A 26,265-nucleotide genomic window follows, 5' to 3' on the forward strand; every position below is an offset into this window, starting at 1 on the left:
CAAAACGTTCTGAGATACGCTGCACCATCAGTGTTATTTATCAAGAAACGAAACAGTCAAGCATCATGTTACAAGCCCAAGCCAATGAAGTTGGGACGTTGTGCTAAACATAAAAACAACATACAAATTATGTTCCCAAATCATGTTCAACCTATATTTATTTGAATACATGACAAAGACCAAATATTTAATGTTCACACCGATAAATCATTGTTGTCTGTTTTTGGTTTTGAGCAAATATCCATTGATCCATTTCATATTCAAGTGGATTTTTTTTTTTTTTTAAATGATGGAAGACAACCCTTCACATAATTCCAAAGGATGCTGGTAAGCTTGCATAAACTGCGGCAGTCTAAATATTTATTGAGGACTATGTCTTGAACTGTATAGAGAGTCATTTGGGATTTTATTTTGAAAAATCCTTATTAATATTATTTCCAACCACGCTAGGCAATCAAGAATTAAAACAAAAAACGAAACGCTGACGTTGACACATGTTCATTCCGTTGCAGCAGGGGTGGGCCGCATTGACTTTTAAAATTTGACAGAAGGGCCAGGTCAGCACGAGCTATGGTACATTAAAAAAACTGCATTTGTTGACAGTTCATATCAAACATCAACAGAACAAAAGCATGAAAGTACTCTATTAATATACTTTTTTAAATGACAACAGTGTTATTGATGACCTATTTTAGCCTGTGCATTGCTGCAGATGGGTTGTGATCAAAGGTCAAAGTCACATCAAAGCACGATAGTGACATGTTACAGCGCAAAAAGCTTTTTGTTGAATTTTAGTTCAATTGATTACACAAAAGAAGCAACATTAAGAGGACATAACATTATTTTAGTTGAAACCACACAAAGGGAGATCTGAGCACATTTGAGTTCCGCAGTGTTGCCTGACTGTGGGAAACACATTGGAGGAAGTGTATTATTAAAGAGGAAGACAGGATAACTGAAGTCAAGTCATCGCAGTCAAAAAGTAATCACAAACTACACGCCAGATTTTCAGTATAAATCTTTTATTCGTATCGAAGATTGTCTCACTCGCAAAACCGCACATCTTGTATATAAAGTGTGCATTCATTACAATATCCACACCGCCCTTTCCTAGATGCTAAAATAAAAATCCTTCTTGATATACATCAGGCACATTTGGAAATGCTGCATGTGGCACGCATCTCTCACAGTTACTTCATACAGTTGGCAGTGTAGGCTGACTGCTACATGTGGTCAAAAGTCAAAAGGTTAAATGGAACTCGAGAAAAACAAAATGCACACAAACACAATCACATTGTCAAGCACTATTCCTCTGTTCTATCATGGATCTATTAGTTGCCATGGTGGTTCCGATATACGGCATTGCTCCTATGCGGTCCTGAACCTGTGGATAATGGATTTGACTTGAGCGGAACAATGACATGTTCCCAGCAAGCCACGGCTACTGGAATGGTGTCACAAGACCTCCATAGCCAAAGCGCGCAGGGCAAAAAAACAACGTTGCCATTCTTTGCCTCCTTCACAGTCCATTTGGCACGGAAATAAAATACGAAAAATAAGAAAATAAAAACGCACACACTCAAAAAAAACAGGCAGCTCACTTAAATTGATCAGAGAAGAAAACCTAGCTCGTCTACGCACTTTATAAACACTCGACATTTGTTTGCCGTCTAAATGAGGTCGTCGCGGAATGAAATACAGAGAGAGAGATGTTCGCACACACAATATTATCTTGATGAACTTCTCTGGATTGGTGGAGTTGAACTAGTCCTACACTGATCGCACTAAAAGAGCCCACGAGGAAGCATTCATGCTTGTTTCCTGCAGTCGCGTCTCTAAGTTTGATGTTTTTGGTAGCAAGAGCGGATGTCACAGACATTGCTTCCCTTCGTTTGGCACGGATTTTCAACAAAACTGATAGTTGTTGGTCTTCATCAAAGGCTTTTCCTCCTCCTCGGGGTCACAAGACAGCTCACAGGGGCCGTCACAGCACTTGGGCGGGTCACAGTCTTCACACTCTTCAGCCATCGTGACCTGCTGTTGATGCTCAACCTGCGGTTGCTGCTCGGGCTGCTGTTGCTGCACATTCTGGTAAATTAACTGCGGGGCCAACAGAATTTGGTGGTCAACTTGGTCACGCCCCAAAAAAATGGAAAGAAAACATGAATTTTGTTTCTTGTGTGCTCCGCAAGATAACTAAAAGAAAAGGCACAGCGTTGGATAATCTGTTTGACAACACACTTGGTTAAATCTCTTGTCTGGGATAGAGTTGAATGCCCACATGGTCCATCGATTTTTATGATTTTTTAAAAAATACGTCATTATCGTCATTGAGGTCACGGGTGAGCTGGAGCCAATCTCAGCTGACTTTGCACAAGGGGCAGGCTCCACTGTGAACTGGTCGGCAGCCCATCACATTTGAACAATTTTGAGTTAAGAATATACGTACCCAATGTTTTGGGAATATCGGAGGGAGATGGAGAAAACCCACTCAAGCGCGGGGAGCAGATTCCGGACAGACTGTGTGTTCGTACCACAGAAGTGGTCACATGGTCTCAGCTGAAAAGAGATATGTTCAGCTCACCTGCTCCTGTTCCGCGTGTTCGCCGAGCTGTCTTTGTATCATCTGACCGATCTTGCTGAAAGTGGGGCGTTCGGTCGGCTCCAGGTTCCAGCACATCTTCATGATGTCGTAGCTGAAGCGAGAAAGTGAAAAGATGGATTTTCAGCGGCGGCGCGGTTCCGGCGGCAGAGTGGTCGTCTCTCAACCCGAAGGTTGTGGGATCGATCCTAAGCCTTTGGAACCGTGTGCAGGAGCAAGATGCAGCTATTACATCATCAGTAGACTCTGAATACGTTTACGGTATATGCCGTCAATATTCTGGTTCAGGTCAGAATTCCTGTTTCTGAAACATTTGGAATAACCTACTTACATGGTTGGGCAGAGAGTTTCTCCGATATACATAGTAATTGGGATCGATCGGGATATTAGCATCGAAACAGAGACGCACTGATATCATGACGGAAATAGACGTCATTTCTGCTTCTTACCTTCAATCGTCAATAAAGTCGATTTACAACTACCGTTTACTACCCCATTTTTGGTGTTCGCATTGAAGGCTTTGGGGCCAGTGAGCAGTAGTTCTACTGTTCATTTTCCATCCGCACATGCTCACTAGGTGTGTGAGAAAAGTTCCAGGAATTATGTCATCAAAGCCAAACCATGAGTTTTACCCTGGAACTTCGGTTTCCATATATGCCCTAGTTTTGGTATGATTCAAAAATTCTGTCTTCCCAGGATTGACGGATTTCCGTCCAAAGCTTTTCAGAGCATGAGTAAAAAGGTACTGTGCATTCACCTGAAGGCATCGTGCATTCCACAAAGCAAGCATTTGTTGACAACTCAAGACCGTAACCCTCCCGGCCTGCTCGCCAACACTCACCCAACAAGGGCGTCATGCATCCTGCAAATTGTCAGACCTTTAAAATGACAGCATGCAATATAAGAGTTTCACCACACTTTCTAAGGCAGGGGTGCCCATTAGGTCGATCCTGATCTACCGGTAGATCTAAGACAGGTCCCAAGTAGATCCGAAGAGTGTCAAGGAGAAAAAAAACAAGTAACCATTTGTGTGTCTTTGTACATGTTAGTAACATATTTTTTGTGTTCATGTACGCTGCACCCTAATCATCTTATCAGTCTCATTTTCACCCCAAAAATATTTTTTAAAAAAATAAAGCAGGTAAATCTTGAATTTACGGTGCCGCGTGATTACGTCACCAGAAGTTGTTAGCGCTCAGCAGTCTGCAATTGCAGCTTGTGATCAGAGCTGTTGCGCTCTATCTTTTATCGACATTATTCTCATTCAGAGTTTGCTTCGTGTACAATTCACTGAGGGCACGGGCAAAGAATAGGAATCTAGGAGGGCTCAGGGAAGCACTTTAAAATGATACGTGTGAGCTACGACAGTTAACAGGCTGCTAATGTGCGTCGAATGCCTCAATTTCAGGCTGTTTCTCATCATGGCGTGCGTGTGCGTGTGTGTGTAGAACCCGGGGGGTTAGTTGATCGAAAAGTAGATCTTCGATCCGAAAAGTTTGGGCACCCACACCCGAAAAAAAAACTGTTGAATTCAAGACAGAACATGTAGCAAACTATGGAAATTGCTCCACCTCTTGCTGCATCTGACATCAAGATTTTCCAGTTAAGTTGTTTGCCACCCTTGGAATGGCAAATCGTCAGCGAAAGCCTTTGTGCCGGACCTTTCTCTTTGATGCTCGGCCTGCGAGATCGTCAGCCCTACTGGGGGTATGAATTTATAATCCAGCGCTACCCACTAACCTCAGTGACTTTAAGCATCGAGTAACAACAGTGATCAGGAGACGGTGATATGCTGATACACATTTGAGAGAAATTCTCTTGTGGATATCTTTTGTGATTGTACATATGTTCTGGGTGAGCGATTTTGATCCGGGCCGAAATATCCACGAAACAAATCCTTTAGAACACATAAACGTCAGATCTTTTCAAAGTATGGACTGGCTGTTATTGATACATTTTGTGTGATTAAACCCTTTCAGGGACAGTGGTTACTATAGTAGACATCTTATCATGGTATCAGGTTACAGGGTGGATGAAAAGGTTAATCCATGTAATGCCACGTTTCACCTGGGAGATGAAAAGGGTTACTTGTAATGCAACTATCCATTCATGGTGCAGACATTGCAGGTATTAATTTTGTACTTGCAGATCTCTTGTATGACCTCTGTTTCGCATTTGTGTCATCATTCTTCTTGCTCTTGCTTTTTTACGCTTTCACTGTTCCAAGATTCTCCCAGGTGTTCACAAGCAAATATGGTGGGAGCACAAACAGTTTTCGTGACTGTTTCAGCCGCCCTCGAACACAGTTACCGCTGTCCCACCAAAAACACACACACTTTTATTTCACTTTCACAGTTTCAAGATTACCGGCATATTCCACGATTGAACCCTCTGATAAGTCTACGATCCACTTTTTGTGTTTTCAATTTGACATAGTACACAAACTTTGCAGCACTTGTAAAACAGATGAATATTTTGAAGATATTTTCATTTTTAAATTGCACTTGAAGAAATGCCCTTCACTGTATCTTTCATTGCCGCCAAATGTCACGGCTCCAGTTTGACTCGAACGATACAGAATGTGACTGTTAAAGCGGCAACGATAACAAGGGGGACTACAAGGAAGTTTTTACATGCTTGGACAAGAGAGACTTGTTCCCTGCCTCAATCTGTTTTTTTGCTGCCGTGAAATGGCAGTTCCATGGCTTACCAACATGGCGATCATGTGGCTAACAGGCAGAACCGAGGCCTGACTCAGACCCGGACAACAGATGATTGGGAACTGACTCACATTCACTCCGCACCGTTTCCACAGAGCATTTATTCCGGGGTGGTGTGACAGGCACGGAAAATAAGTGCACACTCACGCTCTCATGCTCTCTCACACGTACACACACACAGATGAGTGGGAAAATAAAAAACCTTCTGTACTTTCCGCTGCCTGTTTAGCTCACAGCTTGTCCACCAAACATCCTCAAACATCGTCATCGACAATCAGTTTCTCTATTCACACTGCAATCTGTCATCCATCATCGGATCCTGGACATCTATCATCAATACTTATTTGCCTCAAACCATTTCAATCAAAGGAATGGTTCAGCAGGGACGGCCCATTTTTGCCTCCCAAACCTTTTATGTCTTTTTCAACAAGGAACATTGTATTAGCTTGTATTTTCAATTTGATCAAAATTGTTTTGGAGAAATGGATAAATAACTAACTACTCAAAAAATGCCCCTTTTTGCTCAGCAATATAGCCACGCCACCCTCCCTCCACCGATGTTTTGGTGGGAGTCAGCAGAGGAACTGGGCACAATTTGTTCAAAATCATTGAACGTACATCGCTAATAATATCCAAAAACGACGATCCAGCGGCAACATTTATGTGTCTACTTATGCCGACTTCAACCTCTGCAAATATCACAACAATTAGCCTCTCTATGAGAGCATGAGGAAATGAGTAGCTGACCTGCCGTTTCTCTCATTGGGGATCTGCTTTTCTTTGATAAGTCCTCAAAATACCAACACCCTACATTTGACAGGCGTTTTGGAAATCTGAATTGTTCGTAAGTCGTTCTATATTAAGCTCCATCTCTGGCTGGTAAGAAGCGCTTATCGTCCCACTAACTACTGACCCGACAGCGACAGTGGTGGGAGCCCGTTAACTGCCGGGTCTGCGGAGTCTAACAAAACGTTAGGCGTAGAAAAAAAGTAGTGTGTTTCCGGTAACCCGACCGATCGGCATTATTTTCAAACAACCCTCTACATTTTTGTGTAGAAGGTTTACATCGGTGCAAACTCTCGCAATATTCAAGATGATCGCGTGCATCATTTGCCCTGTCGCCCTGTCGTACATTGAAACATGGCGGCGGCCGCCATCTGCGACGACAGTTTAAACCGCGTTCTCTGTGTTACAGTTGCATGCTCGCACCGTAATGTTAAGAAAATAACATCCATTGATGTATCGAAAAAAATCAGCGAACTATTAGATGAACACCACGGGCCGATTAAACACCAAGGGCGGAGGAGGACGTCGGCGGAGGCGGCGGCGCGCCCCGGCCCCCCGAGTCCGAAGCGGGGAGGAAACTAAATACCGGCAGGTGGCGGCGGCGCCGGCCGCGTAGCGGCGGGTTCAATGTCTTCTTGTTATATGTTTTATGGTTATTTTGTTTAAATTTTTAATGGAAAAAAAAGATTTAAAAAAATAAACTTTGTCCGACCTCCCGACCCTATGCTGAAATTTCAAACACACTCCTTTTTTTTTCTACACCTTATCATCGCTAAATGTCAGAACGCTACCCAACCGGCACCGAAATTCATAGCCGATCCCTACTCTTGTCCATGTCAACCTGGACAAAAAATACAAAACAATCAGCGCAATATTTTTGATTCTTTGGAGATGAACATGGCTTTCCCTCTCAGGAGCTCATATGTCAACAAACCCCCCAAAGTTGTGCCGATTACTTTTATATTTTCATAGGTTGAAGTGGACATGAGCAGGACGGTGCATATGAATTTTCACCGTTTTCATCTAATGTCTGAAAACGGTGACAATATGTCACCGTTTAGTCATTAGATGACAACAGAATGTGTCAAAGCAAGCCAGTAAACAAGTATGACAGTACTTGTGACAGTACTTGCCGCTTTCCCTCAATCACTCCGTCAGACCGAGGTGTGGAAAAAAAAACCCAGTTCCGGCCCATAATAAGGGGCATCATTAAGATGCGCTAAATGTAGTCATATACAAATTCATTCAATCACTACTGAGTTCTTCAGGGGGATGAATTTTAGTGCTGATATACTTGGTACATACAGACAGAACTTTCTGTCTTACATAAGCTTCAAGGGTCAGGTCAATCTCTGTTAAACTGAGCAATCAATGCTCTGTGTTGGGAAAGGTGGGGACGCTTACATCTCAGGTGGGGCAAAGTCTGGCTGACACATCTGGTAACCCCGCTTCACCATTTTGTAGAACCTGGAGTCCACAGCCATCTTGGGGTAAGGGCTCTTACCTGTTGGAGCACAAACACATGAGAAAGCAACACCACAAAACATGACATTTCTACATGTGAACTGTGTGTGCGTGTGAGAGAGAAAGAGAGAGAGATTGAGAGAGAGAGAGAGAGAGAGAGAGAGAGAGAGAGAGAGAGAGAGAGAGAGAGAGAGAGAGAGAGAGAGAGAGAGAGAGAGAGAATTTGATCTTAGAGTATGCTATCCATGATACATTATAAGTTGATCATCTGTGGGGAAAATAAATAAAAAATCACCCTTCCCAAACCCACCCTTTTAGTGGCCTGACTGTAATGTTTTAGAAATCACTGCGCCTGAGAAAAAAACCCAATCATAGACAGAAGACATAACTGCTAACATGTCGCTCATTTGCCAAGCACTTGCGCGCAGAAGCTTAGCTTGCACATATCTGCAGTTGCACTGACCTGTTACCTTGAGCTTCAGGAGCTTTGCTGAAACTAGAGCAGCGTATCTACCTCCGAAAAAAAATTAAAAATTGCCCAACTGGGCATAAAGACCAGCAAACAGAAGCAGAACAAAGGGACGTCAAGCATCTGAGAGTATTTATAAGTGAAGCAAAATTTGCTATATTTCTGCACGTAGTTGATTGTACATGTTTAAAAAATGAAACGTCAAACTGTACATTTAGTAACACACGAATAACAACTTATGCTCCAAATGTAGTAGCCATGGGTAACGTTGGCTTTTTTACTGCGCTAATGCTACCTTAGCATTGCTAGCAGTAATGTTTTCTTGAAACTGGACAGCGTTCTCTGTGACCATTTATCAAGACTGCACTTTCATAAATGGCTATTTTTGGGGCCTGTGCACATTCGTGAGGAGCATATTTATGGTCTTGCGAGGAGTTTTCACACTGACAGCTGTCACATTAGGGAAATAAATCAATACTTTTGTAAGAGTCTATTTTTTAATCTGTATGTCTACTGACATTAAGAGTGTGTGTACTTTTGCCACCACTGCAGTGTGTGTGTGTTTGGGTCTTGCTCACCCAGAGAGAATATCTCCCACAGGAGGATTCCATAGGACCAGACGTCACTTTGCACAGTGTACACACAGTCGAAAATGCTCTCCGGAGCCATCCACTTCACTGGCAAACGAGCCTTCAAACACACATGACACAATCAATGAAACAAGTACGCATCAAGAACAGTGTGGTTTACAAATTGTGTGCTTACGTTGCCCTTCACCACGTAATTGGAGTCGTTCATGATGTCCCGCGCCAGGCCAAAGTCACAAATCTTGGCTACTCTGTGGTCCGTCAGAAGAACGTTTCGAGCAGCCACGTCTCTGTGAATACACTGCACACCAGAATGCGGCTTTTCTCATTGAATGCTAAGGCAACAGTTGCTGTCATATACGGAGTTTCTGTTCAACAGCCAAGTTTCAATGTGATGGCAGCAGGTGGGAGTGCTGTTTTAAAGGTGTAAACCATAAAACAACTGTTTTGAAATTCAACTCCATCATCACCTTTTCTTTCATTTTGCCACTGGTTCAAATTGGTTACAATGTGCTTCATGTGTTTGCTTAAAGCACATGCGAATGATATTTTAAAGCGTGCTGTTGTACGAGGATCACCGCAGCACATATTTGAAGCTTGCACAAAGAGTTGGTAAGAATTCAGCACCTAGCCAAGGGATGAGAATCGAAAATTGGTTTCAAGTAATTGAGTGAGTCCATTTGATTCCAGGAATAATTTCCTTGCCTGATGATTCCACTAATTGATTCCTCTTAAAAAAAAAAAAAAAGGGCCGGTGTTTATTCCCAGTGCCTCATTCTTGGGTTTGATCAGGCCGACACAGTTGAAGGAAAAGCAGGAACCAGTCACTCACCCGCTGGTTGGGCCACTTAAAGTGCCTGGTTGCGGCTGTGATTACGCTCATGTAATGTCAAGAATGAGAGAAGAGTGAGGAGAAAAAAAAGTGTTGCGATCTGGCCATCATGATATGGTACGGTGAGGGTCTTGCTGCGGGTAGGGCTGCTCTGATGCTCATATTTCTGAGACGGGCCTGTCGGGAAGCTCCCCTGACTGTCTCTGGAGGTGGCGATTTCTATGTAGTGTAGTGGGTGTCTATAATTCGCTCCAAGGTTTCTTGCAAAACTGAGTCCATTAAGTTTTTTGTTTAACAAGTCTTTGTCTTCTGTCGGAATTAGTTTTAGGTCGTGTTGAATTCAAACGAAGCCCTGTAAATATTCTCAAATTTTATGTGGCCAAAAGTGTTTTCTTTTTGGTGAATTAAAAGAGGATTAAAAGCCTAGGTGAGAATGATGAAAGTGAAAGCTTCCCTATTTTCTCTGGAGCAACAACAGTGAAATGGGAACATTTCCGAAAGCATTCTGATATCTTGGTACTCATTCATTGCATTGTATTTTTGGTCTCCGACATACTTTGAAAAGTAAGCGGCCTCCTTTTCATCTATTTCTTCGTAAAGGATTCACCACAAATTATGAGTGCATGGTCGATGACTGGTTACACTGAAGTAAACAAAAACTTTTTTGTAATGTATTTTCCTCACATAATGAGAATCCTTTAGAGAAGGGAAAGGGAATCGGGACGAGAAGCAGTATTGATAATGGAACCAGAATCACTCAATTCTTACCAATTCCCAACCCTGCTCAAGTCTATGATTGAGCGGTAAGCAGACCATGGTGTAACCTGCCTCTTGCCCAAATTCAGCAACGACACCAACGTGAACAATGCAGATTGCAATGCTTACACCAAGTGGATAAATTGGTGATAAGCCATCACAAAAACATGAGAATTCATCCATTTTCCGCAACTTAATCGGTTTAGGATCACAGGTGAGCTGGAGTCACTCCAATCTTTGGCTGAGATGCAGGTCAAACATTTGGCTGGTCGCCAATCAATTGCCAGTGCACATTCACACCGGTCTTTAATTCACAGAATATGTACGTTTTTGTTTTGTTTTGTTTTGTTTTGTGGTATGAGAGGAAAACGGAGTACGGTACTTGGAGAAAACTCACACTAACATGGGAAGAACGTGCAAACTCGACATAGGAAAGGCCTTAGCCCAGATTCGAACACCAAACCTTTGATTATGGGGCAGATTTTTCCCACGTCAAGATATCTTCTAGAATTTCAAATGTAGCGGATTACATTTTGCACAACTAAATCATTAACACACTGATAAAAATACCAAAAAAAAAAAAAAAAAACCCACTCACATTTTTTGCAGCCAAAAAGTCCAAGCCTTGAGCCACTTGATAGGAAAACCTCAACATGTCATCCAAATCCAACGGCCATTCTCCAGTCTCTTCGCACGCAGCGTCTAGGCACCAGTCCCATCATGTTAGCAAGACAATGAAGGTCTGTTTGTTTCAGGAACAGTCCTCATAAAATAAGTGACAACCTTACTTTGTAATGGATCGCTGTTTGACAGGTGATATGGTTTCATCTCCAAGTAGCTGCTCGACGACGCACTGGAGATGCCACTGTCACTGCAGGATGAAATTGTCACACATTGTTGTGGAACATGAGGTAACTTGGAATTTTCACTTCAATCTTAACAGAAGTCAAATCCAAAAGGGGACAAAACACAGGGCAATAACGATAAAGCTCTGTTTTATTTGACATTTCCATCGCAACGTTTTTTGTCATGCTAATAATCCATTAGTGTCGCGGGTAAGCTTCAGTGAGAGACAGGTTGTCTCGTTGGACTGGTTTTCGGTCAATTTCAGGGTACATGGAAACAAACAAGCATCCGCACTTTGTCACACATGTATGATTTAGACGGTTCATTCAACCTTACGTGTTGATTAAGGAAAGGAAACGTGTCGCAAAAGACTTTACTGAACGTCACTTTGCAAAAACAGGAAGTTAACCAGAAGTACAACATCGAAAACAACCCCATCTTGAACACACCCCTGAACTTTCAGTTCCAGAGGGGAATTATGTCAACAAGCACCACAAAGACTATCCTCCCAAAATTCAGCCATTGTCATATTCCTCATGCCTATGCGGTACGACAGCCCGTTTGATACATGTTTGATTCAGTCAATGACACTTTAGAACTGACGTCAGGGTCACGCAGGAGGTGTGTCACAAAAGGCAAAACCTAAACGTTATCCTGAGGCATAAGATACATAACTCAGCTCTTAGTTGCATGGGCGAATTAGGCCCAGGGGCACCACACGTGCATATTTTTGGAATGTGGAAGGGAGCCAGTTCCAGAGAAAAATCACGCAAGCACTGGGAAAGAGCCTCAACGGTTTGAGACTTTCACAAGGTCATCGTTGCCATTGTTCTTGGTGTCCTACCTTCTTATGAAATGTTTCTGATTGCAGATATTCTTATAGTTGTTGGAGTTCTCCGTTATGGCGGGTATGTTCATGACAAAGCTGATAAAAGTTTCTGCCTTCTGGCGGAGGAAGTTTAGTAGGTCCCCGAGGCTGCAGTACTCTGTGATTACCAGCACGGGTCCTGAAGAGGAACCACGTCACATGAAGGACATTTCATCAAAACCCCATACTGGATCTGCATGCATATTTTTTGTTGCAAAAATAGGCTTGGGAATCACGCTACCGCCGTAGGTGCAAGCCCCCAGTAGATTGACAATGTTCTTGTGATGTCCCAAGTGACTCAGGATCTTCAGCTCTGACATCAGAGCTTCTCTCTCATCAGAATGGGCGCTGGCTTCAAATGAAAAAAAAACAACAAAGCAATTGGCATTAATCCGCTGTCGCTGACTCGAACACGTGAAAATATTGATAATGTCTTGATCACGTTTTCTGGAACAACAATTCGCAGTCACACCTTTTAACATTTTCACAGCAACACGCATCACATTGTCTTGCTCTCCCAGACCGATGGCTGTGGCCTCCACCACTTTTCCAAATGCTCCAGCCCCCAAGATCTTTCCTGCAAAGTTGGACCCGACTTCATGACTTTGAAACACCTTTCATTATTTGAGTTATCGCTGAACGTCTGGATAAACACATCTCAATTAAAAGTCAACATGACTATCTTGGTCAAGGCAGAGATTTCAAGACAGTTCTTGTTGTGGATCTCACTCTAGTCTATAGATGTACAGAACGGTTTGAACTACTTCATATAAAACACGCTTCTAACCAAGCTTGAGTTTATCCCGTGGAAACTCCCATTTATCATTGTAGGGCAGCTGTGTAGGGTCAACAAAAGTGTAGTTGTTTCCATCTCTTGCCTCGATGATCTTCCAACGGATCTCATACCTGGGTTTCTGGTTTAGGGAGGAAGGGAAAGAGTAGTTTTAAAGCAAGTCACGTTTTTGTTAAAACAGCCATCATACTGTCTCTCGAAGCATTACCTGCTTATATTTGTAAAGCAGAAACACCAGAAGCAGAAGAAGGATGGACAGGATGCCCGCAGAGCCGGTTAAGGTGGAGGTGAAGAGTTTGTCTGCATAACCAGAGAAAGATCAATTAGTCGTGGTGATTCAGTGTGGTACAAAAGCCAGTTCTTTGAATATGTAGCTGTAGAAAATGTGCTTAAATTTGCATTTGCTATGAGAATGGGTCATTAGTGTCACAAACAGATAACATTAAGTTCCAAATTAAGCAGCTGACTGTGAGAAAAGAAACCCGGAAATTTTCATGCAGACCGTCAAATGTGGTTTAGGTCACGTCCATGTGACACAGCTAAAAAAAAAAAAAAAAAAAAAATCAGAAGCTCAGAACGGCATTTCTGCCTAGATATTCACCAGAAACCTCCATGGCAAATGTGTCACTGCTGACTCCAACTAGGTTAAAGGCAACACACTCCACTGTCATCCTCCGGTTGGATGGTCCCACAGTCAGAACACTCTCTACAGCCACCGTCCCATATTCTTCCCTTTGAAGCTGCACTGTCTGAGCTTGCAGGAGGGTTGCCATCTGCACACCAGTATTGCTTTCGTTGCACCTGGCTCAATGCAAACAGGTATACATTTAGATTACAGCAATATTTCATAGGATTTCAAACAAAACAAAAAAGCCCTGTAGTAGAGAGAGGTGTAGCTGATCACTGCCATCATTTAGTCAGTACATCATTTATTGCTTTTATTGAGATCAGATGGAATGTTTTGTGCAGAAAAGCAAATTAGTGATACAGCATGCTAACATTCATGATAGCTTTCTTTTGCCTATTGTATGTGTTAAGTATGGCGGTTTTAAAGAGAGACTTTCAGTGTACAGCAGATAAAGGAAGTGCTCTTTGGACCTCTTTTATCGTGTTTAGAGGAAATCAAGACCTGGATGGCAAATATAATGTAGGACACAACTTCAGAACGGTGTTAGGATGTCACAGTGAAGTTATGAAGGCCACCTAAGAGCCTTATTTTGGTAGACAGGCGTCCGTGCGGAGGGCATAACGGGCGTAACTTCATTTTCGTGCCAGCCCAAGTCGAGTCAAGCATGTTTGGGGCCGTGTTTTGATCACAGACCAGCCTCGCTCACGACACGATCATTTGTGCTTGCCGTAAAAGCGACCGCATCATCATTTTTGAGCAGGGGTAATGGTTTAGTTCGTGTTTGTGAATTTGGTTGATGAGCTACACCTCAATGGGGGTTTCTGCCTGACCCGCCAGCCCATCTGCAAATTTGGTTCCGAAACAGGCTAGATTTTAGACTTGCAAAAACCAGGTTTAATTGAAGACGCGAGCAGTCGTTTGCAATATTTATGTATTTGATCGAGAAGCAGGCAGATAAATTGGTGCGGATTTCAGTGCCGGATGTTGTGTTTCATTCATAAATTCGACACCAGCATGGGATGATCCCTCTGAATCATTAATTAAACGGATTATAATCATCAGCATCTTTAAAAATATATTGTAAAGGCACCCCCTGTCATTATTGTGTATCTGTGTGTACCTGTGTCTATGGGGGTTGTCAGGGCATCTACAGCGCCTGCATTCATACATACTGTCTATTTTTCATTCAAAGGTCAAGGACTATTATGATTATATTGTATCTCCTGTTTGCCAAGTTCATTTATTCAGTAATAAAAATACCCAGGACTCCATTCATAGTACTACCAGCCCCATTACTGAGAGTGTTAATAATTTTGTTACGGGAGATGGGTGTTACACAGTCATCCATCCATCCATCCATCCATCCATCCATTTTCTAGTCTGTTTATCATCACAAAGGTCGCGGGGGTGCTGGAGCATATCCGAGCTGTCTTTGGGCAGTTGGCAGGGGACACCCTGAACTGGTGGCCAGCCAATCGGCATTTGCACTCACAATCACACCTCGGGATAATTCAATTCAGAGTGTCCCATTAACTTTGCCACGCATGTCTTTGGAATGTGGGAGGAAATCGGAGTACCCTGAGAAAACCCACGCAGGCACGGGGAGAATATACAAACTCCACACAGGAAGGAATTGAACTCTGAACCAGTCCACCAGCATGCCGCCCATGTTAACACATCCAGTAAAGAATATTTATTGTCCCACGAATTAGAATAGGAATTCATTGTTTTGTTTTCACTTGGCAAAAACACTCACGTGGGACGTATTCCAAAACATTGGTACCAGATGATTCTAGGGGCAGGATAGCCAAAGGACGTGCACGTCAGAGTGGTCACATTTTCCCATCTCACCACGGCAACCGGTTTCTCTGCCATTTAGACGAGAACACAGATGATCCAGATAAAACACAAAATCTGGACGAGGGAGTTTAACAAAAGCTGCTGAACATGTCACTTACGATACATCTGGACTTGGAATGTGATGGAGGCGCTGGCCAGTACACTCCTAGCGCTAAAAGTATACTGCCCTTGCTCCTGAGCATTCATTCTCTTCAGGTGCAATGTAGCATGGTATCTGATGGGGGCGGGGGGAGGGGCGGTTTGGGGGGAAGAGGAATTTAATTTTGACGACTTCAGAATTTGTGCACTTTCACATCAGTATAGAACAGAACTTCTTTGTTGCAGCGGTCTCATTACCTGAGAACACATTCAAATATTCACTCTGTCCTCAAGCAGAAGTGCAGATACTTGTAAACAGTTTCAGCTCTTTTACTTAAAAGTAAAAAAATATAATAATAATAATCCATCAGCTGGTGGCTACATCTCTTGTCATGGCAATGCCCGCGTTAACCAGGTGCCATATATTCCTACCACCGGAAAGTAAATATCGCCACTTAAAGTGGCGATATTTTCACAACTCAATGTGTTGGCATAAGACAGGTTGCTCAAGACAAAGTCGTATTTATTTTTCAGCGGGGCATTAAGCGTTTGAAAGCAAAGACAATGGTATACTTTTTCACAATTTTTCAGCCATGTTATATTCTTTCTGTGGTGTGTTAAATTTCGAGGACATTTATTTTCCCTTTTCCAGGCATTGTAAGTACATTTCTGTAACCCCTATTTGTAAACGCAAGAATGGATGTCCATGGGGTGTGAAATTCACCTGTTGTTATACCGGATGAGCGTCTTCTCCTGCGCGGACGTGCTGGGGGATGTTGGCGTTTGCCAGTTATGTTCCACAATGTGGGGATACGCCTCAATGAGCACCGTGAGCTCCAGATCTTCTCCCTCGTTCACCTCAACTTGAAGACCCTTGTGAGTCAGCTTTGGGGAGAGCTGAGGCAACAGTCGAATGTATGGCTTGTCTGCATATATTCACAAAAGAGAATTCCTTTCGGAATGCATCTTTTTGTCGGAATCATGCCACGAGTGACTAATCTCATTGCTTACCTACAACCAGCAAGTACGTTGTTGAACTGTTCATCCCAGCTTCATTCGTTCCGATGCATGAAATGTTGCCAGTGTCTGCAGGGTCCACAGCAGGGATGGTGAGGATGCTCTGTATGTCCAAACGGTTTTCTCCACTGGAGCGGACCCTCTCCTCTATCTTGGGTTTCTGAAAAGACAGCAAACAAGACAAATAAGAGTTTACGAATCTTGTAAAACCCAAGAGACATTCCCAGCATGGATCATACTAACAGATTTGGTGGTGTAGACCCAGGTGACATTGTAGTTGAAGTTGGGATTGTGTGTTGTGCAGTAGATCTTGAGTTCCTCTCCAGTAATTCGTATGTATTCATCCGTCTCCAAAAAGACATACGGGGGGAAACGGAGCTCTACAGAAGGATGGAATGATACGATTAGTGCCCAAGAGGCGGCATGTACTACCGGAATGTTGTGGTCTGTTCATTCTGCCGTGGTCTCACTCTGGATGACGTTAATGGAGAAGGCTTTGGAAGTGCGCTCCACTCCATTGACTTTGGCTGTGCATACATAGTCAGCATTGAAGCTCGGGTGGAGGCTGTGGATGAGAATACCACGGTGCCGGTAGACAGTGAAGTTCATCCCAGGAGGAACAGTGGTGCCGTTGTCCATGCGGAGACTAATGTCTGTGGCGCTCGGGTCAGTCAGGAGGCAGGGTAGCAAGTATACCTCACCCTCTTTTTTCACCACCCTCAGCAGGGTGCTGCTGGTCCAGAAGACACGGTTGGGATCTGGTGTAGGGAGGGGCAAATCAACAACCATACTGACCTGCGTGGAATGATTACCCAAATGCAAATCCCGGAAACAAAAAGTTTACCTTTTACAAACACGTGAACCGATGAGGTCAGATTACGATGCTGGGTTCCACCTGTGTAAAAACACTTGTAGGTCCCAGTGAATTCAGCAGAGGGACGTGCCACCTTCAAAGTGCAGACATTTACTTTTCCCTTGGACATGTAGCGTTTGTGCTTGGCCAATCTGGGTTGCCAGTTCACAGGTGCATCACCCTCACACCTCAGATCCAATGGGGTGCCGGACTTGATCACCACCTCAGGACCTGACACCACCTTTGAGTTGAGCCTTATCACTGGACGCCTCCACTCCACTAGGAAAGGAGAAGATTCATCATTATAGGTCCGCGGCTTTCAAATGCGCTTTTTAATGTTTGATAGCATGTTTGATAGCATCCCTTGCCATCCTATTGCTTTTTAAACAAATGGGCCCTATTTTCATAGCCAGCCCAAATCTAGTGCAAAGCACCATCTAAATGTGTGCCTTATACACGTATATACTGTAAAGTTGTACTGTGTGTAGTGTGTCATACAATACGTATGTGTGTTATAACTTGTATCTAATTTTATACAATTTATTTAGAAAAGAGTCTGTATCAACAACCCTCATTTTGTAAAAGTGATGTTCACATTTAAAACATACATGTTCCTTTCACAAAATTCATCCTTCACCAGCGGCCGGTCCACCTGCCCATCATCGTTATTCTAACTGAGCTTCCGTCATTGCCAAATTTCAATTTGTTACCACTTTTTTAAGGCCATCAATAAAAAAATGTTTACAAGTGTAACAGCAGTGGTGGGCGGATCAGTAAATTATGTCGGGCCATGATTCGTCATTCGCCGTTGGCCCGGCCGGCCAGTCAATCATCAACACGTCATTATTTCAGGCTGGGCCAGTCCGTCAGTCATCACTACATCACAGGCAGGTGCAGAACAAGCAGACATTAAAAAAATAATAATAATTGCAGACAGAGCCCCAAGCGTTGTGGAATAAAATCAATATGGGACAATTCCATTGCAGTCTGTGGCACCGAAAGGTGAAACAACACAGCCAGCTCCCTTTACCGGCCGGGACAACCTAAACTGCCCAAATCTCGGTTCCCATTCGGCGAATGGGAACCGAGATTTGGGCAGTCAACACAACAACAGGCTGCCAGATTGACTCGCAATGCAGCTGCCTGTTGGGACGTTCTGTGTCATCATCTTGCGCTTGTGCCTCAAATCTGTGTTCACAACAGAAGACCAAAAAAAAATTATCTCAGAGAAGGTTTGTATCTCTGAATAAATAAAAATAAATGGAATACTTGTAAATTGAGGTACAAACGTATTTGTGTTTAACACACATGTTAGGACATTCATTGGTCATCAAAAAATGAGTTAGGAAAGTACATTGCCCCAAAGGTACAAAAGACATTCGGTAAAGTGCAATGTTGTAAAAGATGACTGAGTTAGTGCCTCTCTGCAAGAGGCTACATGTTTCCACCGTCACATGGTCACACTGTGAACAACTAACTGTCTGATATTGTTTGTCCTACAGTCATTGCCTGATGTTGCATCATGAACCAAAGTTTTAGTCATTCTAGACCAGGGCTTCACAGGTGCATTTGAGTGAAGTCTGCAATTTGTGTTTCAGCAAAACAACATAAACAGCAAACATCAAAGTAGGTGTTGGTCATGCACAGGCCGTGATGGCAGCACAGTTGAAGCAGCCTCTGTCCGTTCTCGTTCATCCTGCCTATGCCATGTTGGCCGAGACAGGAGGGCCAGGTCACACAGGCGGCTCCCCTCCTAGCGTTGAAGTCTCCAAGGAGGTATAATCCTTCAATACTGGGTGTCTTGCATATTCCGTCATTTAGTACATCGTAGAACTGGAACTGGTCCTTGGCCTCTAAAGTGGAGCAGAGTGTCGGCGCGTGGATGCTGAGGAGATTGACGAAGCCTGCTGCCATTGACAACCTCAAGGCAAGTATTCTCTCTGATCCGCCAGTTGGTGGTTGGATAGCTGCAACCAGTGAGTTCTTGACAGCGAAGTCTACACCGTGTTGTCTAGGGCTGTCCTGTGGCAAGCCGTGCCAGTAGAAGGTGTAGTTGGCCTCCCTGATGGAACCACTGTCAGCCAGGTGGGTCTCCTGCAGGCAGGTGATATCGATGTTAAGTCTTGCCAGTTCCTTGTCGATAACTGCAGTCTTGCGTCCATCGTTGATCAGTTGGAGGTCTTCGGTGAGTCTAGAGCACATGGTCCGGACGTTCCAGCTTGCAAGTCGAACAGCTTCTTCCTTCTTTCTTTTTTGCCTGGTGCGGGGGCTTGCTTGTCAAGATGTTCAATCTCTAAGCTCTACGCACCCAGTAGAGCAGGGGAGCTGTTGCGGGACAGCACCTCACTGACCGGGGGCTGCCCAGCTTGAGGCGGGCGGTAACTGTCCAGTGAGACTCGATGATCTCTCCCATCGGAAGTGACCCCTGGCGCGCATTTCCTTCGCCAATCGGAGAGAGCTTTTAACCAGTAACTGCCGTTTCCAGTGTTGTGTTGATATTTTGCAACATCGCTGGACTGGCCTCTCCAGTGCGCAACATGCCTGGGCGGGTGATGTGGAAAACCTGAGTTGCCCAGACAACAAGCTCCCCCTCTCGTCATTGCTGGTCAGATCCAACGGAAAGGACGAGCCAATTCAGTTGGCACAAGCGAAGCTGCAGGAGTTGCAGGAGTCCTTAGGGGTTCCACTCCTGATTTGCGTCAGGTTTATTCAGGTTTTATTTTCCTGTACCGAGGATGCCCACAAGGAAGTGGGACCATTTACCCATGGTTGGGGGTGCAAGATGGCCGCTGTTGGCTCTCCTGAGCCGACACCCTTTGATAGATTTCATTTTTAGGTCTACAGGGTGTCTAGCCACCCTCCTCACGAGTCACTCTTGCACGGACAGGTGGGGGTTTAGTCACCGACGACCCGACCCTCGGTCATTGGCATGTTAAACAGTTCAACAACAGAAAGTGAAGCCAATTCAGTGAGTCAGAATTAACACGGCACAAAGGAGGCATTCGTGTGCAAATGCTAATACAGTCAAACCTCGGGTTTTGAACATCTATGTTGTCGACCAAATCGGTTTTCGACCAAAAAAATTAGAGTTTTTTATGCCTCTGATTGCAACCAAAACCGGTTCTCGACCAAACTGAGCTCATTTGAATGCCCCACTCGACTTCTCTTGACTTCCTTACACGAGGAAGTGACGCCTCCGTTGTGAGCAGACGTGTACAATAAAGATTGTTTAAAAAAAAAAAAGAAAGAGCATCGTTCTTTGTGAGCAGACGTGTTCAAAGATTTAACAAAAAAAGAGCGTCCATTGTGCAACCATTGAAGGCAGACGTGTTCAATGAACATTTTTAAAAAACAGACGTTTGTTGAGATCGATGGAAATTGGACTGTTATTTCTGCATGGCACCAAAGAAAGCAAGTGAAAGTAGTAAAGCCACTGAAAAAAAGGAAATAGTGTGCAAAACTATTGAATTTAAGAAAGATTTGATATGAATTAGGTGTGCATGTGTCTGTGTTGGCTAAGGAGTTCAGCATGCCGAAATCAGCAGCATCCTAAAAAAGAAAGACCATCATAAAGTCAGTGATGTGGCTAAAGGATCTCATGTGTTTAGTAAACAGTTCAGACAGGGAAGCTGCCGAAACGTTTAACGTTGAGTTTGAAAATCTCATCAAGGCTGAGGAATGTCTTCCCCAGCAAACCTTTAATATGGACGAGACTGGACTTGTGTGGATAAAGCGGTTCAGAAAATGGATGGAGGTTATTTTTACCTCGTACCAAAGTGTAGGATTGCAGACAGAACGTCCATAGTTACAGCCATTACTTTAGGGTTTATAAATTAAAGGTGTAAAATAATGCAATCTACAATTACCATGATGATTGAGAGAGAGAGAGAGAGAGAGAGAGAGAGAGAGAGAGAGAGAGAGAGAGAGAGAGAGAGACCGAGAGATGTAAAATTTTTATGTTACAATGTCTATATTTATGTTAAAATTGGTAAAAATAAAACATACAACATGTTGTTTGTTGTTACCTGCTCTCTTATTACACATTAAAAAAAGTTGTTTTCTAGATTAATTTTTTCTGCATTGATTCTAATGGGTATAAAAATGGGTTCGGTTTTCGAACAATTCGGCTTTCAAACAGCCTTCTGGAACGGATTATGGTCGATAACCGAGGTTTCACAGTACATGAAATTGCAATTACAGGTCAAATAGCAGAATCATATACACATGCACACAACAGCACCTCCCCAAAAATCGTGGTATCGACACCAGAAGGACGCCTGGAGAAAGTCATTATGATACCAAAAGACAACACCCACAGAAACAAACGTCAATGAGTATAGGAGATGTACAATAATCCAAAAAAATACAACATTGTTTCCAAAAAAGGGTCTCAAAGCAAAACAACTGTTAGGTTGCCGGTATTTGATTTTTTTGCCTTACCTGAGGCGGCAAAGACCACAAATCCCAGCAGCAGAGTCAGGAGGGCCTGCATCCTAAATCGACTCCAAAGCAGCGATTGAGTGTTGATGTGTGAGTGCAACCCAACACTCTTTTGAAGTCTGGAGCGTGCAAGAGATGAAACCACATCATAAGCAGTTTGTTGAGTCAACACCCTTCATAACTTCTTTTTACTGACCACATTAACATAGCATACGCTTTATTTTCAAATGCGAACTAACTTCAAAAAATGCAAAGAACTTCCAGAAAACATCTCTTCCCAATGATCAGCATAAAACTGAAAATGCCTTTGCCTATTTAATTTTATTTATATCAGATGTTGTCAAGGCTGTCAAGTTGTTGCCAAGTTAGTGCATCATACAACCTAACTACATATCTGGTACATTCACCATCCTCTTTGGTATTCCAAAACCCTCCTTGAATCAGCGTGACCCATTGCATGGATAAATGAAGCTTCATTTTATGGATGTATACCTGCATACCACTATGAAGTATCATTACTCGATATCAAGTAATACTCAAAGTACTTGTTCTCGTACTTGCTCGGTAAATTGTGTTTTGGATTATACTTGTAGCCGAGTCTCTGGAAGGACTAGGCTGGACACAAAATAATTTTTACGTGGGCTTTATTCCCGACTGAACATTGAGAAATTGTACAGCTTTAAGATGAAAGTCTGAGATGTAAACTGAATTTTAAAAGAGTTCGAAAAGGGATCTAAGAGATCAAAGAAAATCATTTAACAGATTTAAGACAATTCCGCCACAATAGACAACAGCAGTGGCTTGCTTAATAGTGAAACAGAAATAAAAATACATTATTTCCAAGCCACAATACTTCTGAGTGCAGAACAAATAATCATTACAACCCAATGTTTTGAGATGCAGCTACACTTACTCGATATGTTCCGGTGTGTTGGGTGTGTACAAAGCACGTGGACAAACACAAATGATCTCCCCTCTAAAGAACAGATAACACAATTCATATAATTTCACAGTCAAAAAAAATATATTTACATTTTATAATATTGCGGACACTTACGCTGTACAGCTGTTCACACGACTCACTAGTGGTAGATTTCAAACTCCAAACCAAACCACTCCAGATATTGTGCTCTACAAATAACATTCAACTAATTAATCATCTGTCCAAAATTAACACCTAACATGCGTCATGGTATACTGGTCTGATTCTCACATGCTGCATATGTTCCTGCGTGTTTTGATCTAGTGTGGCTCTTAAAGTGACAGTGCTACATTTGTTAAACAAGGAAGCCTTTGCTAAAAGCATCTAAGTAAGGTTCTCCTGGTTACATTCTCCCCTGCTACAAGTCAACGTCCTCGGTGACTTATCACTCGATTACCTGACTGGTGAAGGTCGAAGTGTGGCGGACCACCCCTGCTAAAATCTGAGAGAACACATCCGGACTTGATGAAATGGCATTGCATGCTGACACGGGGAGATTGAACGGATTCTTCTGTTTCCCTGCGGTTTTCCTCTGACTCTTGCGTCGGGCAGAACTGGGTACACCTACACTAACAGTCACTTTTCTTTCTCCCCTCGGTGCAGGCCCAGGTCTTGGGCTCTCCTCGGCCATGCTAACATCTGATGTGGCCTCAAGGTTTTGCCGCGAGTCTGTTTCCAAGTTTTCCTTCTCCTCAGAACCAGTGTCAGAAACATTATCATTATCATCTGGCTCTTGGGAAACTTCCTCTTCCGCAAGCGGTTCATTGAATTCTTCAATCAATACAAACTTGATATCGTCCGCCTCGTCTTCTGATGGTGGAGCTGAGATAGGTTGTTTTTCAGGTGCTTGGCGAGGAATTCTCTGTTCCGGCGCTGGTCCCACACATGGACGGAGGTTGGACCTATGCACCCTCTTTTTCAGTCCTCCATCTAGGGCAGGCATGTCCAAAGTCCGGCCCGCGGGCCAAATCCGGCCCGCGGTCGAATTTCATCCGGCCCTCGGCCCCTGTCATAAAATCAGTGCCGTCTGGCCCGCAGGTTGGGCGCAATGGAACACGTGTTGCATTGACTGAGGTCTCGTAGACTGGTGAGTGATGTTTCATAGAGTACTGCTTCCCTCTAGTGGCTAAATGAGTAATAGCATTCACTAAATGAGTAATAGCATTTAGACACTAGAGGGCATCACTGACGAGTTAACAAGACTGATATGTCATATTTCAAATTCCTGTTTCAAATGAACCAAAAGAAATTCTTAAGATTGTTGAAATTAAAATAAAAATGGAAATGTGAAACAGACTGGCTTACTAAAATTTGTTGAACAATATTGTTGTTCAATGTAAAGAATGTCAGCCAAGGTCGGCCCCCTGACATTTTACCACATAAAATCTGGCCCCCTTGGCAAAAAGTTTGGACACCCCTGATCTAGGGTCTCTACTGTGTAGGTGGTTCCTTGTACATCCACAACCTTGTACATGGTCGAGGCCCATGCATCCTGTATCTTATTTCTTCCGAGAGGCCTGAAACATAGGTACACGAGTTCACCCACATCAACAGGTGGACAGTAGACTTTCTCCTGTTGCTGGGCCATTCTCTCAGCCGCTTTGGTCTCAGTCATCTCTCTTGCCCGGGCATGTGCATCTCTGAGTCGTTCCTGGTGTACGGCAAGCCAGTCGACTGTATCATCTTTGACTTGTTGCTCTTGGCCCAGTAAGGCATCCACTGGAAGGTGAGGATGGACGCCAAACAACAAGTAATGGGGTGAATGTCCCGTTGTTGAGTGTGGAGTCACATTGTATGCATAGACCAATTCGGACAGGTGTTCCGGCCAACGGCGTTTCTTTTCAGGGGGAAGCGTACGCAGAAGATCATGTAGGGTTCGGTTGAACCTTTCACACTGTGGGTTGCCTTGGGGGTGATAGGGTGTGGTTCGGGTCTTCTTAACTCCATAGAGCTTGCACAACTCAGCCCCGACAGCACTTTCAAAATTCCGGCCTTGGTCTGAGTGCAGGCGTTCTGGCACACCATACTTGAGAAACCACTCTCTCAGGATGACTTTTGCAGTAGTATCTGCCTTTTGATCTCGAACAGCAATTGCCTGACTGAACTTCGTGAACACATCCGTTATCACGAGAACACTTCCACGCCCATCTGTTGCACGTTCCAGTATCGTGAAATTCACAGCAACGACCTCAAGTGGCGGGGTCGCCAAAAATGGAGTTTGAGGGGCCCGAATCTATGGTAGTGTAGCAATTTGTAGCTCCCTGAGGCCAGGGACGGTTTTAGAACAAGAGTTGATTTTGGCAGGAGTTGAGACCCATATGATCAGACAGCTGCAAGCGTCAGAAGCTAATGAGACAGTAAATGATGAAACTGTTCAAGATAATACCCCCACACTGCCGGGATATTCCAAGGAAGTACTTCAAGGATTTCAGGCTGCCGACCCGACTCTCAAAGTGGTGCGAGACTTTTGGAACCATCAGAGAAAACCATCTTATTAAGAAAGAAGGGGCCTTTCAAAGCCAGTGCACGCTCTGCTAAAACAGTGGCCCCGTCTCAGAGAGAGAGATGGACTCTTGTACCGAGTGATTAACGATGTTCACCTGGGAGAACGCTACCAGTTGTTACTACCTGCCTGTCTCAAAGATAAAGTTCCCAGAAGCGTCCCAACTTGATACACCCATGATCGTCATCGTAACCCTGGCGATATTCAGGTAATTGGTAACTAGTTTACCATGACGCATGTTAGGTGTTAATTTTGGACAAGCAGCGGGCACAGTTCAGCGACTACCCTCCTTCACGTGCCTGTCACCCTTACTGGTCTGATTCTCACACGCTGCATATGTTCCCGCGTGTTTTGATCTAGTGTGGCTCTTAAAGTGACAGTGCTACATTTGTTAAACAAGGAAGCCTTCACTACAAGCATCTAAGTAAGGTTCACCTGGTTACACACTTATTCATTTAAGTCAACATATTTAATAAAAATGAGTAAAGATAAAAAATAGAACCCTTTACATTGCGTTTTCAAATTTTATTTTAATTTACAAACCTCATAAAGAGTCCATTTGATTTGCAACCTAACAAGAGGGTGAAGTGGGCTTGTTCAAAATGAGCTATACCTTCATCACTATGCGGCTGTATTTATTTTCAGCAAATAAAGCCTTGTAATGTAACTCACATTAGTAAAAATATTTAACGTCAGTGAGAGAATGGACACCCTCCTCTGACCACAATCTGTAGTTTCTATTTGTGGGCCATATAAGATGAAGGCAAAAGTTCATAAAGGATTGCCTTGTAAGCCGGCTGGGACATCAAACATGAAATGTACTTACCGTTGGTTGCGTTCAGCCTTGCAGAGGAGATGATGAAAATGCTTGTGTCCTGTTCGAACATCAGGAACAGATGCAAGAGTCTCCTCCTACCTTCTTCCTGCTTCCCCACACTGACCCTGCCACTCTTGTCACACAACAAACATGAAATCTTTTAGGTCGACAAATGGATGGTGGAGGGGACTGTGTGTGTGTGTGTGTGTGTGTGTGTGTGTGTGTGCGTGTGTGTAAGGGAGGGAGGCTGTTCAACACATTATGCTGAACGAATTAATGAGCCAGTTCCAATTTGCCAATTCAAGGCCAAATTTTCTCATGACGAGGAAGTGCGACGAATAGCCCCTGTCTGTGCTTCTGCAGA

The 26,265-nt window shown here is 43.6% G+C and overlaps 1 protein-coding gene across 1 annotated transcript; it reads right to left on the reverse strand.

Annotated features, from left to right (window-relative positions):
• Positions 1–1,005: 1,005 nt before the first annotated feature.
• Positions 1,006–26,227, reverse strand: csf1ra (colony stimulating factor 1 receptor, a). Its single transcript, XM_052080354.1, has 22 exons — positions 25,911–26,227; positions 21,600–21,718; positions 17,151–17,438; positions 16,777–17,064; positions 16,550–16,686; positions 16,301–16,466; positions 16,014–16,215; positions 15,310–15,425; positions 15,108–15,219; positions 13,325–13,524; positions 12,932–13,023; positions 12,718–12,844; positions 12,403–12,507; positions 12,172–12,282; positions 11,907–12,069; positions 11,005–11,087; positions 10,815–10,918; positions 8,807–8,929; positions 8,620–8,731; positions 7,513–7,612; positions 2,585–2,696; positions 1,006–2,100 (listed from the first exon to the last, which is right to left on the reverse strand). The coding sequence occupies exons 2-22, from the start codon at positions 21,649–21,651 to the stop codon at positions 1,906–1,908; spliced, it is 2,988 nt and encodes a 995-aa protein (XP_051936314.1). The 5' UTR covers positions 21,652–21,718; positions 25,911–26,227; the 3' UTR covers positions 1,006–1,905.
• Between the last annotated feature and the right edge of the window lie 38 nt (positions 26,228–26,265).

The sequence above is a fragment of the Hippocampus zosterae genome, chromosome 1 (genome assembly GCF_025434085.1).
Source record: "Hippocampus zosterae strain Florida chromosome 1, ASM2543408v3, whole genome shotgun sequence".
NCBI lineage: Eukaryota > Metazoa > Chordata > Actinopteri > Syngnathiformes > Syngnathidae > Hippocampus > Hippocampus zosterae.

Bases quoted from the DNA above. Each gene is read 5' to 3' on its own strand.
- csf1ra (XM_052080354.1), bottom strand. From the start codon at position 21,651: ATGCAGGCCCTCCTGACTCTGCTGCTGGGATTTGTGGTCTTTGCCGCC. The intron at 16,216-16,300 runs GTAAGCAATGAG...GAATATATGCAG, and splicing joins AACGTACTTGCTGGTTGTAG to ACAAGCCATACATTCGACTG. The intron at 12,845-12,931 runs GTAATGCTTCGA...TCCCTAAACCAG, and splicing joins TGCTTTACAAATATAAGCAG to AAACCCAGGTATGAGATCCG.